Genomic DNA, 14,553 nt, shown 5'->3' with positions numbered 1-14,553 from the left:
TCTCTGCCACCCCATCTCACCCGAAAGCAAACCATCACTAATCTGCTTTCCCCAAGCATGACTAATAAGAAAAATATGAGCAATAATCTGCTGCTCTGTGCTTGTGTGTGTGTTCTTTTTCGAGTTTCTTTTATTTGGATCAGGACACTGGAGAGGGCTGCTGATCAGTGGTTAGCTTCAGGACACATGTGACTTAGTTCCTTTAAATTTGTGACTATCACACTGACCTTTAAATGTGAAAGAACAAAACAACAAAACAAAACACCACATTTAACAAACAGTGTTAATATAATGCGCCATGAACAGTTTACCTGTACAGATGGCAGCATAGTGAGCTCTCAAGTTTCTGTTCTGATGTTAAAATGTCACATATTTAGAGTGAACAGTCAGTAGTATTGTAATGTTCTGCTTTTGCTATGTATATGTAACATGCCTGTTTATGGGTGAAATACATAATATGTGGTTTAAATTTCTCTACTGTGTAGACTCAAAGATCACGTGTATGTTTTGAGTATAAGTTCACATATGTGGGTGTTTTTGCTAAGTTACACAATGTTTACTTTAGCATTTACACATTAGTGTTGGCCAATAATTCTCTGTGCCATTGTCTGAAAGCCAAGGTTGAGTAAAATCCACATATGGTAATGCTTTGCAGGGAAACAGTGATTGAACTCCCTTAAGATGTCAGTGGTGCCCAAAGCACAGGATTTACAGACAGCTGAGTTGAAACACGTTTTCAGCAAACTCATGGCACTAATGGGTGTAGTTACTCCTACTGTTAAACTTTATGAAATTGGAACGAAAGTGCATGTAATCCAGCTGGTTTTCATGTGTTTCTGGGCTGGTGGTGTTTCATTTTCAAACCATTTGGAAGAGTTTTTATGTAATTTTGTCTGTAGTGGAACACCTGTGATTCATATCTTAATGTATAATCAATGCTTTCCTGTCTGTGTAGGATGTAAACAACATTCCCAGTCTAATTGTCTTGATTATGTGGAGCTCAAGTGCGCACAAATTCCCCCACTCATTCATCAGTTATGATCATGGACTGCATTTAAAGATGGACAAACCCCTACATCAACTATAGATTTCCTTAACAGCAATTTTGAAATGCTCCCCGCCTCAGTCCTCCCTATTACCGCCTAATTTGAAACAATCCACAAAGCACAGCAGGAGCATGATTCGAACCATGCAAATGTCTCTGGGGCTTGGACTGTCTTGTGACCATCCCTTAATTATGCCAAACTTCAAGCCTTAATACAATTTAAACAGGTGAGTTCTATAAAAGCACCCTCTGTACAGTTGTTATAAATGGGATCATGTGCTATAGAGACCAAAAGAAATTCAGTGCCAGGCTGTAAACATGCTTTTTTTCTGCTGTAAAATTGGGAATATAAAAAATGGGCTTGAAGGGGATTAGCTCACTTTTTGAGTCAGCCTCAAGTGGACGTTTGAGAAACTTTAGTTTTTCGGCACTGGATGTTGCTGCGTGGTTATGAGTCGGAGCTGATATAGATCCACTCTAGTATTAAATATATTAACACACAAGTCTGACATTCTAGGCAACACAATTGCATCCAAACTCAGACTAAAAAAACCTGGACTCAACTCACTGGTCCAAGATTAAGTCCTGAATCATAACAATTTGTCTGTTTGTGGTGATTATATCCATTCCATGTCTAATGTTCCAGTTCACAGTGTACACGTAGAGGAGGAGCATTCAGTAAGAGGATTGCAACGGTGTTTTACACCTTACACATTACTGGCCATGTGGTAAGGTGTATTTAGTCAGTGTGGAGTAAGTAAGAATCCATGTGTGTTTGGTTTCTAGTGGAAGCAGTTACATACGTGCCAAATGTGCATAATATAGCATGTGCAATCTGTACTGTAAATATTGTTCTTTTGGTGTTATATGGGGAGAAATGACTGTTACTGTGGGTCATGTTACAATCAGTCTTGTATCAAACTCTATGTCATTCAAGCTATTTCAATTTATTAATTTTCTTTCAGTTCAGGAGTTTTTTTTGATTCTCTTTGAACTAATATGTGCGTGTTTATTCACATGAGTGGACGTATAGGCAAACCCACACAAAAGACTCCATCACTTAAAAGCCCATTATCTCTGCATGATACAAATCTTCAGCAGCCCTCCCTTGGAAGTTAATTTTTCCTACTTTAATTTTTTTGTACTTGTGCCATAATGTAAATACACTCTTACTGCTGTGCTGTGCACATAAAACTTGAGTGATAAATGGATCCACCATAAAGTGTTTTTTTTTCCCCCAAACACACCCTCTGGATGAAAAAGTATTAGTACAACAGTGATCCATTGTTTGTGTAAGTGTGTGTGTCAGCCTCCTGCCTCTATTGTGATCATGGTCAGTCCATCAAAGGCCAGAGAGGGTATTGGCGAGGCATTTGGTCCACTGTCTGCCTTGCACTTCCTTTGTTTGTGTGTGTGTTTGTGTGAGTGCTGCTCCAAGCCTCTGTCTCCTTACACTTCCTCCTTGCCATTGTGCTTATGGAAGCGTATGCTCTCTCTCTCTTTCTTTCTCTCTGTCTAATCAGTGTCTTATTGGGCTGATCCCCACGACCATGGATGAGCTATTTCTGGAGATTCCTGTTATGAAAAGATTATCCACCCTATGGCTCCCTGTCTCTGTCTCTCCCACACACACTGAGACACACATACACAGACATAGCAGCTAAACTCATCAGTGAAAGGCAAAGGACGCATGCTTGTCTTTGGAGGCCTTTAGATTCAAGTTTCAAGGGTAGTAACAGTATACGTCCACCTTGAAATGCTGTTTGGCTACTTCAAGTCCTGTTTTGAGAAGCATCTTTACGTCCTTATTATCCAAAATTCTCATCTACAATGAAAACACTGGTGAGATTAAAGCTGTTAACACAAACTTAACATGTTTATTTCAGGAGTGCTGCTATAACCTTTGCAGAACAATAATCGAGGATCTCTTTTGTGAGTCTTTGTTGACACGGCCTTGGGTGTTTGTGTGTTTGTTAGACTGACACGTCCATCCACTGACCCTCGCTTGGCCTCGCTGTTTGGGGTTAGGAATGGCAGAAAAGGGGAGCATAAACCCCAAGGCTAGCCCAGAGGAGGTGTCTCTGCAGCTCTGGGAATCTGTTATCGTCATTCTGTATCTTTTTCTCATGTTTTTTTTCATTTTTTAAAAATCTTACCAGCATTCTCCCTTTATTTCATCCCATCTCTGTGTTAGTAAAATCTTTTGTGAGGCAGTTTTTGTATTATTCCTAATACTCATTTGCCCCCTTTGAGCCCCTCCCTCTGTGTCCCACGGTCAGAGGAGACACTGTAAAATTTACAACCTACAAAAGTAGCTTCACCTGACAATCCAGTAAACATACACTGATGGGGCATTTTTACTACAATCCAATATGCGTGTTGTGTTTTGTTTTCACACCTGCCCTTTTTTTTGTCTTAAATAGGCACTATAATTTAGACCCACTAGAGACATGAGTGAAATTTGTTATGAATAACAAGATAATCCATTAAAACTTTCATGCCTTAAAGGTAGAGTTTCTATTTTTATTCCTTCTCTAAAGCATAGTTACATGTAATGCTGGCTCTAATCTCCTGTGTCTGCCTACTGCAACACTGATGCATCTCCTTATTTCCTTTCTTTTGTCCAAAGGCCTTATTATGCTTGTGTGTATTTGATCTGTATCTGAATCATAAGCCAAACAAGCGCCTGACTCGGGCGAGCTTTGATGAATGAAAACTGTAGACACTCTAAAGAGACACACTCATTTGCCCCAAAGCTACTGGCAGCAGCGGCAGTCTGCTCGTCTGATCTCTCACACTTTACCACACACATTCATCAACAGTCACCGGCATTATTGTGTGTTTATCGCCACAAAACAACTTGAGAGCGTGATCCCCCTCATCTCTGTGCAGGGTTGTTGACCCGTCTCAGCAGAGTGAAGCTTTGGGTTGGTGTTTTGGGCGCAGCCTCTGGGTGGTCGGGTTTTGTGGCGTGGGGATTTGGCCTTGTTTGGTAATCTCTCTTCATCTCTCCTTCCTCCCTTAGCTTTCTCTCGCTCTCTTTCCCTCTATCATTCTCCGATCTGTTTCTGTCTCTCGCACACACACAATAACAGACCATAATTATCTTTCTCCCTCCCTTCAGGTTACAGATTTAGGATAGAAATCACAAGAGATTTTCTTTGGTTTTTGAACTCACAAGATCGCATATTTTCTGTCGACACATGATTTTGACATTTATTCACCGATGGTAATACTGATCTGTTTGTGTAATTTGTATGCTTCTGCTTTAGCACATTTTGGCCTGTGCGTTTGGGTGTGTGTATATATATATATATATATATATATATATAATGTGCCTACAGCATAAAGCACTAAAAACTCCAAAGTATCCAAAGCTACTGAATAATGTATCAGGTTCTTGCTAGTATTTATTTAGTCTTTCATCAAATATTTCTTGATGTTAATCAGGAACTCTTCTCAGTGTAAATTAAGTCTTTGTATGACTGCTTGTCTCAACAGTGTGGTTTGTTGGCATTGGCTTCTCCCTTCCATTGTTATAGGTTTCCACACACCCAGTGTGGTATGTGTAGCAATAATAACTGCAAAATGAACCACTTATCTTCAAATATGGAAGAAACCAAATACAGAAATGACTATGAAGACATGTTGCTGTGATTACTGCAAATGTGATATAAGGACATTGCATGAAAAACATATATATCTTTCGTTTTGCCAAAAAAGTCAGCAGAAAGAGAAATGTACACTTGTAATCATCATGAAGGCGCTTAGACTACTGTTCTAAAGTTTGGGGTCACCCAGGCAATTTCATGCTTTCCATGAAAACTCACATTTATATTCATGTGCTAACATAGTTGCACCAGGGTTTTCTAATCATCAATTAGCCTTTCAACACCATTAGCTAACACAGTGTAGCATTAGCACACAGCAGTGATGGTTGCTGGAAATGTTCCTCTGTACCCCTATGTAGATATTCCATTAAAAATCAGCCGTTTCTAGCTAGAATAGTCATTTACCACATTAGCAATGTCTAGACTGTATTTCTGATTAATTCAATGTTATCTTAATTGAAAAAATGCTTTTCTTTCAAAACTAAGGACATTTCTAAGTGACCCCAAACTTTTGAACGGTAGTGTATGTTTTGAGTCAACCACCAAAAAAGGTTTAACTCTGTATTAGGCCTCTTTCAACAGCCTTTTACAAAACTGAAATAACAGAAATCCAAACAGACTTCTGGAGATGTTGAAGGGATAGTGCTGCATTAAATGTACTGTCAGCATTAGTCACAGCTATATTGCACATAAAAGTTCATTGTACTGTTTATCCAAGTTTCACAAGTGGGTTGATGAGACTCCAAACAAAAATAACATGCTGTTTTCCATGGTGGACTTCTGAAGCATGTTAATAATTAATAAGCATTTATTGTATGGTTGGCAAAAGGCATAAATAAGTTTAATTTGTTTGTATAAAGGGCTTGGGTTTTATAGGACCACACAAATACATTAAACGCTGAAAAGAAGTCATTTTGTTTAAAAGAAAAGATGAGGTTCATATTGTCAGTACCTTTGTCTTTTCTTTCTTTAGTTTAAGCTACTGGGAAATGTTAGCAAACAGTCCAAATGATTCCCAGCTGCTCATATTTGTGCATATGCTGTATAGCAATAGGCTGAGCATGAGGTGTGCCTCTGCTGTGTGGGCCCACATATGACATGCTCACTTTATTAGCTGGCAGGATCCCTTTGGGTTGAATCACTTGTGACTCCACCGTCAGCTGGGACTGGTGTGGCAGCCAACAGCAGACTGCACAGTTCGCCAGAATTTCTGCATCATCCTTTCCCCTGTGCAGTCCAGGCTTTGGATTACACGTAGTTCCCTGCCACATGGTGACTCGTCTGGCTTTCACTTTTTTGCACCACCTCGGCGCTGTGTGTTGCCATGGCAATAACACAGAGCTGTTTGACGTCGTTGAAGACATCTCGGAAAACTGTGGTCGAAAAGTCCAAATAGATGAGGATATGGCAAAAACTGGAAATGCAGTTTTGAATTAAGCCAAATTTAATGAGTAAGCTGTAAAACCCGCCTTGCATTCAGATGTGTTGTTGGAGCCCTCAGTCTCTGAGTAGTGGAGGCCTACGTGCGCTACGCGCGCCATGGACACGGGTACGAGCAAAGACATTACCATACCTGCAACAGTTGTCTTCTCACGGCACTACTTGCGCTTTTCAGGCTAATCTCGCGACACAAAAGAGCGTCTCACAGTTGTCTCCTCTAGTTTCTAATGATATGCAAACTGGGTAACCAACAGGTCAAATGCTGCTTATTAGGGGAGTGGTTGAGGCTCTGCGGAGATGAGATGAAATCCCGGGGAGCCCAGTGAATCACTTTGGACTTTACATAGGCAACGTTATGTAATTTTTTTTTTTTTTATGGGAAATCGAAATTAAACTATGACAAGTGAAATACATGAACTAGATTAAAGAAATGACCAGAGGGAAACGCAGAAACAGCAGTTATGGTGCCATGATTGGTGAGTTTTGGCACACTATATACATCTTCCCTGCACACTGAACTGCTGAGGTTGTCCTGAGGGAGTCTGTGTGTCTCCAGCTCCTTATCAGGTGGGGAGCAGCAGAGCTGATGGGGGTGGAGCCTCGGCAGAGTTGCCCATTCCTAAAGCCTGAATCACACTACGCTCCATTCACATTCCTGCTGGGGACCGCTTCATTCAGGGACGCGTAGTGTTGGAAGGAAGTGGAGATTTTTGGAATTCTGCCTGTCTTAGCTAAATCAAAGTAGAGCCATGGATTTACTGCCTTGCGCAACGGCTAGAGGGCATTTGCAACCGACTGTATAGTTTGCGTCTTGTGTACACTGGATTTATCATGCGGACTTCGTCCTAACAGTGGAGTAGATCTGACTGGACAGTGGTAACCTGCCGAGGCGCAGCCGGGAGTTTGGTTTTATGGTGAAGCTGGTCGCCACCGAGAGATTAAGAAATGATATTAACACGTAAGTCCATTTCAGTCATTCAGCATAATTTACGTGTTTGGAAATGAATTATTGTGGATGGTTTTCAGTGTGTGTTGAAAATGTGTCCACACATTAAAGCGGTTTCCTGTTTATCCAGGAGATACAGAACCCTCTGCTTAGTTTAAATAGCAGCCTAAAGTGTGCTATTTGAAAGTAATTTTTAGTATCTAAGGTTCTGAACTTTTGCAAGAATTTTCCCTTCAAGTACAACATTCTTCAAGTCGCCTTTAAGGCACAACGCTGCAGGCTGTCAGATAAGAAATCTTCCCGCTTTGGCGCATAACTCCACGTCCCTTCTCATCTTCAAAATGCACTCAAGATCCTCGTTATTTATATGTTCCCTAATAACTTCGCTCAAAGTTACGCACACTGTGTGGGGAATGCTTTCCACTTCGATTAAAAGTCATCACTAAGATCTCCCCTTTTACGCACAGACCAGCAGACCGGCGCACACTTTGACTGTTAGGTTTGGATTAAATCAAACTTTGATCCGTGTGGGGAAACGGGGTCGTGAACTGGAATGTTCAGCCTAAACCGTATTTAGTGAACTTCAGGATTAACGGAAGGTATAGTACCAGTCTGCGACACTTCTGCCATCTCAGTGCCTCCAGTTTGTTTAACTGCCTGCGCCTTTTGCGTGACTGCCGACCTTTTGCAGACGAGGGAATTCGAGGGGATGTGTTGTGGCCGTATAAAATCCTGTTTTCTGTTCTGCTCTGGCGGGTTTTTTGGATTTGTGGGGCTTGGCTCTTTGTCTCACCCGTTGTAATTGTTCTTTGGAACACATGGTTCCTTATCAGCTACCTGAAGTCTTGAAGAGATATGAGCTCAGTGAAGTTCAGTTGAATCCTAAAACCATTAAGGACGTGCTCAGTCACTTACACATATCCGGGCGTCATGATGCAAAGTAAATTAATATTACTTACAGTAAGAGTAGAGTCTGCCACTGACACTATACTACACTCTTTGAATGACTGACTCACTGAGTAATCTAGTCACAGAAATAATAGGTGCCAGATTTATTACTCACTGTGTATTTATTTCATTCAGAGATATTTATTTCATTCCTTCATCTCCTCTTCTCTGTGAGAAGAGGAGATGAAGGAAACACACTTCATCTGCTGTCTTTGTGAAACAGGAAGTAAGCTGTGGCCTTATCTGAAAGATTTACATCCAGCTGGTTTCTTTATGTCCTGTGAGGAGACACGTGTTTGTTTGTGCTCTTACTTTCCTTGTGCTGAAGGTATCAGGCTGTCCTGGGATCCGTTTGTTAATGGGCTGCCATCAAGCCGGGGGTCCTGACAGGTAGGCTGTCATCTGTTTGTGGAAAGCTTCTCACAGGTTTTGAATCCGCCTGGTCACCTGATCCAGGGCTAGGACCCTCCGTGTGAGCATAAATCTGTCGTCAGGGGGGCACAAGGGGCCTTTGGGGTTAGCACTGTGATGATCCATCTGGACCAGCTGTGTGTTTGCATGTGTATGTGTCAGTGGATCCATGGCTGCATACTGGCCTGCGCCAGCTGGTGGTAGATAACAGGAACGGACCATGGTAGTAACTTCTTTATTCTTTGTGTGTGTGTGTGTGTGTGTGTGTGTGTGTGTGTGTGTGTGTGTGTGTGTGTGTGTGTGTGTGTGTGTGTGTGTGTGTGTGTGTGACATTGGGGCACTGCTTGAGGCCAGACAGATGGTGATATTCCTGGCACCGTATCACTTAGCTAACAGCCAGACCTTCTCTGCGAGCACCAGCTGTCTCAGCAGTGGAATCACAAAACATGATACCCATCAGGAGAAAAATCTGTTATCACGCATCTATGCATTCCAGCACTGGAGGGATTTTACATCGGTCACACTATAGAGGCTGTTATCTCCAGTTGTTCTCTGTGTTTTCATACCTACACAAGCTGAGCTTAAAATTTTGATCATTCGTGAAATACTTTAGATCATGAATCAGTCAGAAACATATTCTGCAAGTTCATGAACATGTCAGAAGTTTGTCCTTGTCACTGCTAAGGTAAAGGACAAAAATTGGCAGCATTCAAGGGATTTGCTTGTTGTAGATTACTCCTGAGCCACAGAGTCTGGCCTGGTTTATCACATCACCTGTCTAGACCCACTTTGCAGCTTCTTCAGAATCACCCACTCAGACCTGGAGTTGATAAGAACCTTATGATTGCCGTTTGGGTTGTTTTACAGTGGGCACTTAGAGACCCAGCATTGATTGGGTAATTCTAGATAAGCCGCCTCAATTCACAACAGTTGTGCGTCGAGCATTCTTCTCAATCTGCCAACTTCAAAGACCCAGCATCAGTGATAACTGTATTCAGACTCTTGACCTCCAGTTTGCTACAGCAGAGCCTTTGAGGTGGGAAGCAACATCCTTTGTTTGCTAGCTGCTGACAAACTCCCACTGGAGCTGAGCATTCAGACTCAGCCTAGCCAGACCCTGCTGCCTCCTGCAATGGAGGAAAACTGTGGCCAGCAATTGTGAGAATTTCCTGCCACCGGAAGGGAGAGAAGAGAAGTGGCAAGCAGAGTTGAAATAAGCAGAGACAGCTTAGGAGAAGAGGGTTAGAGCAGGGAAAAGGAAGGCAAAGAAAAGACCATGATGGATAATTTTAGAAGTCAATATGACTGGTAATGGGTGAAGCTTTGCCCTGACTGGTTGCTCCACAGTAGAGTTTTGGCCAAAGTCCAGGAGAAAAGCCACTCGTGATCTATATAAAATCTCTATTAGCAATGAGCTGAGTCTTATTACTCATGCTACCTCCTGATAATCACTCTCATCTTTCTTTCCCACTGAGAGCTAATGTGTCTCGCTGTGTTGTTTTTGCTCATTCATATCAGCAGGAACTAATGTGCGGTGAACTTTATTTCCAACTGAGAGGATGTCTCTAAGTTTCTGTTCACAGTGTAAACATATATTTAATGTAACAGTTCAGTTTTAGCCACATATCCGTCCCTGTCCTGCCTGACAGACATGTTTGGGCTATCCTGTGTGGCCCCAGCAGTAGGAACAAAGTTCTGGTCTGAACTTATAAATCCATCCAAATGCTTGTTTTTCTATCCAACCCAACCATGCAGCAGCTAGTCATTTTAAAAGGGTGACCAACAGGAGAAAGTTCTGACATAATCGTTTGCTGTTAAGAAATTACATACTGTTAATACCTAATGTTGCTTCATCAGGTCATAGGCTCAGGTCAGTGGAGGGAACCTGGCACAAAACTGCCAAAGCTCTCGTAGACAGGTGTCTAACCACATTTATTCGCATTTGCATGTAAAACTCCAGAAATGACATTGCGCATAATGAAATGTGAAGGTCAAAGTAGTTTACCAGGACAGGTAGTTTTTTTTTCAGTACTGTAGTTGGCTTTAAAACTTAAGTGCTTGACTCTAATCCATATTTGTTATCTGTTGTGCTACCGCCAACTTGGTGCACAAAAATCAAAAAAATGCCTTCAGTACCAAGGTGATAAAACTCACTTTTCTACTTGAGGTTAACCAAGTGATTGACCTTTCTTGTCATCATATTAAAATTCTAAGTGCGTGCTGTGAGACATTTGTCTAGAGTAGCTTTGTAGCTGTCTTTGTGCATGAGGACGTTTGGTAAGTACACACAATCACCGGTGCCTGTGTTTGTCTTGGCTGCCTCCCTGCCTATTATCTGGCCAGGAACAACTGAAGGCAGGGCCTTACAGCCAAGTGGTCAGTGGCTGCTGCAGCGCCGCTCGGCTCCTTTCCTGTGAGGGAAGCAGGAAGAGGAAGTGAGGTAGTTCCCTGGCGAGAGCTGGAGAACTGGGGTGGACAGTTAGGGAAGAAAAAAATAAAATACACCCTTGAATCTCAAGTTATTGAAGCAAACAAAAATGTAAAGGACTGGGAGTGGTGTTATAGGATGACATTTTTATGACCTGAGTGCCTGGGATATTCTTGTAAATTTCTTTTGTTGCTTTGTGGATCCAAGTTTTTTCTCTTCCAGATGCATGCAAGTGTATGTGTGTGCAGCTCTATTGTTAGGTTGTTTGTGCCAGATGCCCTATGCCCCTGTCCACTTCCTGCAGTCAAACAAAAGAGAAAAATATTCTTGCTTCATTGTGAATGAATGTAGACACACTGTGGGTGCAGTGACAGATATTATTCAGTTTGATCCATCTGCATGGTGAATGCTGTTGTCATTATTTTGTGTCCTTGGCACACTAAGTTCACATTATGTCACTGTAAAGTGGATTTGACACACATTCTAGCCCAATGGGGTGTGTCAGTGGATAGCTTCCCCCCAAAGGCACTTATTGGATCCCATAGCTCTCTTTCTGGGCTTTGGGGGTGGCAAGCTAACCATGTGTTTGTATGTCTAATTTGCATTTCAATAGCTTTACTGTCTTTTGAGTGGTTTGTCTTTAAACATGAGGTTGGTCTTTGCAAACACACACAGACTTGCTTGTGCACACACACGTACACAAACACTGATACATAAGCAAGCACAAGAATCTGTACCCCTGCAAAGGGCTTGCTGTCAAGAATGTTGGTATAATTACCCCTTGGTTTCTACGTTCCTTTGGGTTCACTACACTCTAAAAATACTAAGCTAAACACACACACTTTTTCTGCGACATGCCCTTTCACATCCACAAGAGAAAGTATGGCCTGTTTGTCAAATAAAATAATGGTAGAACATTGTTGTTAATGTGTTATTTGACACTTGTGTGCATGCTGGTGTCACAGTGGTTGCTTGAGGAGCTGCTGGCCCCTGCAGTGGCAGAGGAGAGACCCTGTCTTGGTCGGTCGCGTCACACCTTGTTGTTAGTGGGTTTGTCTGCCGTCTAGGCTTGTTGTTGGTATGTAAATGCTGGTATAGCGTTTGGTCTAGACTCTCTGCAGCAGTACTCGTCTTTTGAGCTCCCTGGCAGTATTTTATGGTTACCTTTTCTTTTGTCATTAGAAAAGAAAATTAGTTCTAACTTGTTAAAGTGTCATTTGTTTGGCTTTATTTAGTACACACTAATCTCTCTATTTTCCTCACAGTCTGCTTTCTTTGTACGTTTTTGTCCTTGAGCTTGCGGAAGTGAAATATAGCAATTGTTGTAATGTAGATTTGAAATGAGGCTTAATTTTAAACAAGCTTAACTGTTGACTTGAAGATGAAGATAAAACAGTAAACATCCCATCTTTACTAGTGGTTTCTATTAGTTCAAACACAATCAGTCAAACACAGCATCCCTGTTTAACCCATAACAGACATTGCTATAATGTCTAAATGCAAGGATGGTAGAGTTTGCAACATAAACTTTAGGCTCTCCTCCCAGAATTGAAGTTTTCACAGACATTTCTTGCATCGGCTTAGAGTTCACTTTCATGTTTTGCAGTATATGTGTTGTCTGATTCAACCATAGTTTATCAGTGTCTTTTCCTGCCTTTGTCTCTCTGGTTTTGTTGTCAAGTTGTTCTCAAGGTTGTGTTACATTTGTACTTGCTGTCATCCCACTGAAGAGGACATTTTAAAGCCCTGTCACAACTTTCTGTCTCCTCTCTTGAAACTGCTTGCTGTGGGGGTAATGAAGCAATTGAGGAGTCCGGGGTGTGGGCAGGCATTTGGCATATGTCATCTAAAAGACCTTCGCAGATAATTGGGAGACATCCCCACGACTCCTGTGACATACTGTGAACCTCACCATTCAGTCAAAGTAATTAGCAGAAGAAGCCTAAATATCACACCTCGTATTTAACGGTAGTCGTGGAACAGTTTGTTTGGCAGTGTTGTGAACGTGTTGGATGGTAGTAAAAGTGCTGAGAATGATGCAGCTGATATGCAAAGTCAACGGAGGTTCCTTAAATATTTAGTATTGACAAAAGCACTTTTAAAACATCTATGCTTGAAAGATAGTCACACAGTGGCAAATCCATGTATATGGCCAAAATTGTGTCATCTTAAAAAATTTCTGTTGGAGAACAACCACTGCCTTACCTGGCTAAAGAGCTTAAATGGTACACACTTGGTGTGAGAGGGTGTTAACACAATTTACACGAATGATGCTTTGAGCCGTAGCTTTAGAAGCATGTGAGAGGAGAGTGACCGAGTGTGAGATCGCTAATCAGGTCAAGGAGTTCACATTTGACAAGCTGCTAACATGCTGGAGTGTTCAGTTCAAAAGTTTGTCTTACATTGATGTTTTGACAAGATGGCTTTCTCAAGTGATGATACTGATAATGAAAAGCCATTGCTCATTATATATGTGATCGCATGGTGTTTGGTGTAGCTTGCTTACTTTGATATATTTTCCATTTTGCTGGATCGAGGGGTCTTTCACAACAATTAACACGTTTTTGTCCTCTTCTTGTCTTTCTTCTCTGTAGAGATCGAAGCCAAAGAGGCCTGTACCTGGCTCCGGGCTGCAGGGTTCCCACAGTACGCCCAGCTTTATGAAGGTAAGGACCTCTGTGAGATACCTCACCCCACTCCAAATATGTGCATAACAGATAACAGGTTTTGGTGTAACAAGCCAGAAGTTTTTGTATGATCAAAATTTCCAAATTATATTTTCAGTTCTGAATTTTTAGAAGTTGTTCATTTCACCCCCTTCCCACCAAAAACACTTCACCTCCTGTTTTTCCTCTGAATTAAAACATATTAAATTCAGTCTGGTGATGATATAATAAAACAAGTTTAGATCAAATGAATAATCTTTAGTTCAATTTTGATTGTAGCCACTTCAATAAATTGTACAGGATACACACCCTCACTATGTCCTTTGCCAGGCACACAAAACACCAGCATGTACACTTGCGTCTGTGCATGCATACACACATCACACAGCATTCCTGAGAAGTAAAGGGGGTATTTTTGCCTAGCACCAGCACTTTGCTCTCCTTATGTAAGGAAATTCATACCAACCACAGCACACTGTGCTATATTCCAAACATCAACTAGGTTTTGATTATAATGTAACCTATATAGTTACTGTGTGGGACCACAGCTAGCTTATTAAACAAACCCTGGAAAGTTACTCATACAGTGACAAATGGTTGACAAAGACTGCTTCGCATGACCCTTGAGTTTTAAATACACACTAAAATACGTCAAACGTTCTTTACACTCCATGCAGCTACTCCAACTATACTATGGCATGCCATAAGCATACCAGTTGCCTTTATGTAATTGTAGAACGATGACAGCAGGACCAAGCTACCATTGTCAACAGGTCATTGCTTGTTTCCACTTAACTGTGAAAGGTTTCCCATTTGAACGGAACATTCATTGTGTTTCTGCGCAGGTGATGAGTCCCTTTATACATTCATGCACAGCAACAGAAAAGTGCAAATGGCAGTCAATCACTGTGCAGATTTTACAGCAAAGCCAGTTGGCTGCTTTAAGTTGTCACCACTTGAGTAGGATTTGCTGCACTGATGTATGAGACATTTTTCACTCTCTTGTATCCACTGGACAATCTCTATTGTCTGTGCTGTCAAGACTATTGCTCTGCTAA

General features: G+C 41.5%; 1 protein-coding gene across 3 annotated transcripts in view; it reads left to right on the top strand.

Annotated features, from left to right (window-relative positions):
• The window catches only part of dlc1 (DLC1 Rho GTPase activating protein), an 83,126-nt gene that overhangs the window by 52,410 nt on the left and 16,163 nt on the right, over positions 1-14,553 (top strand). For 2 of the 3 annotated variants that reach the window (XM_023290340.3, XM_035957297.2), the window contains one exon: positions 13,424-13,495. In XM_023290340.3, the coding sequence (XP_023146108.2) occupies positions 13,424-13,495 (72 nt within the window). Of the gene's footprint in view, positions 1-6,741; positions 7,055-13,423; positions 13,496-14,553 lie in introns of those variants that run through there. The other variant, XM_023290342.3, reaches the window with a different exon arrangement.

The sequence above is a fragment of the Amphiprion ocellaris genome, chromosome 4 (assembly GCF_022539595.1).
Source record: "Amphiprion ocellaris isolate individual 3 ecotype Okinawa chromosome 4, ASM2253959v1, whole genome shotgun sequence".
In the NCBI taxonomy this organism is placed as follows: Eukaryota; Metazoa; Chordata; class Actinopteri; family Pomacentridae; genus Amphiprion; species Amphiprion ocellaris.
The sequence above is the reverse complement of the archived record's forward strand: the minus strand, read 5'-3'. Positions and strand labels throughout refer to the sequence as shown.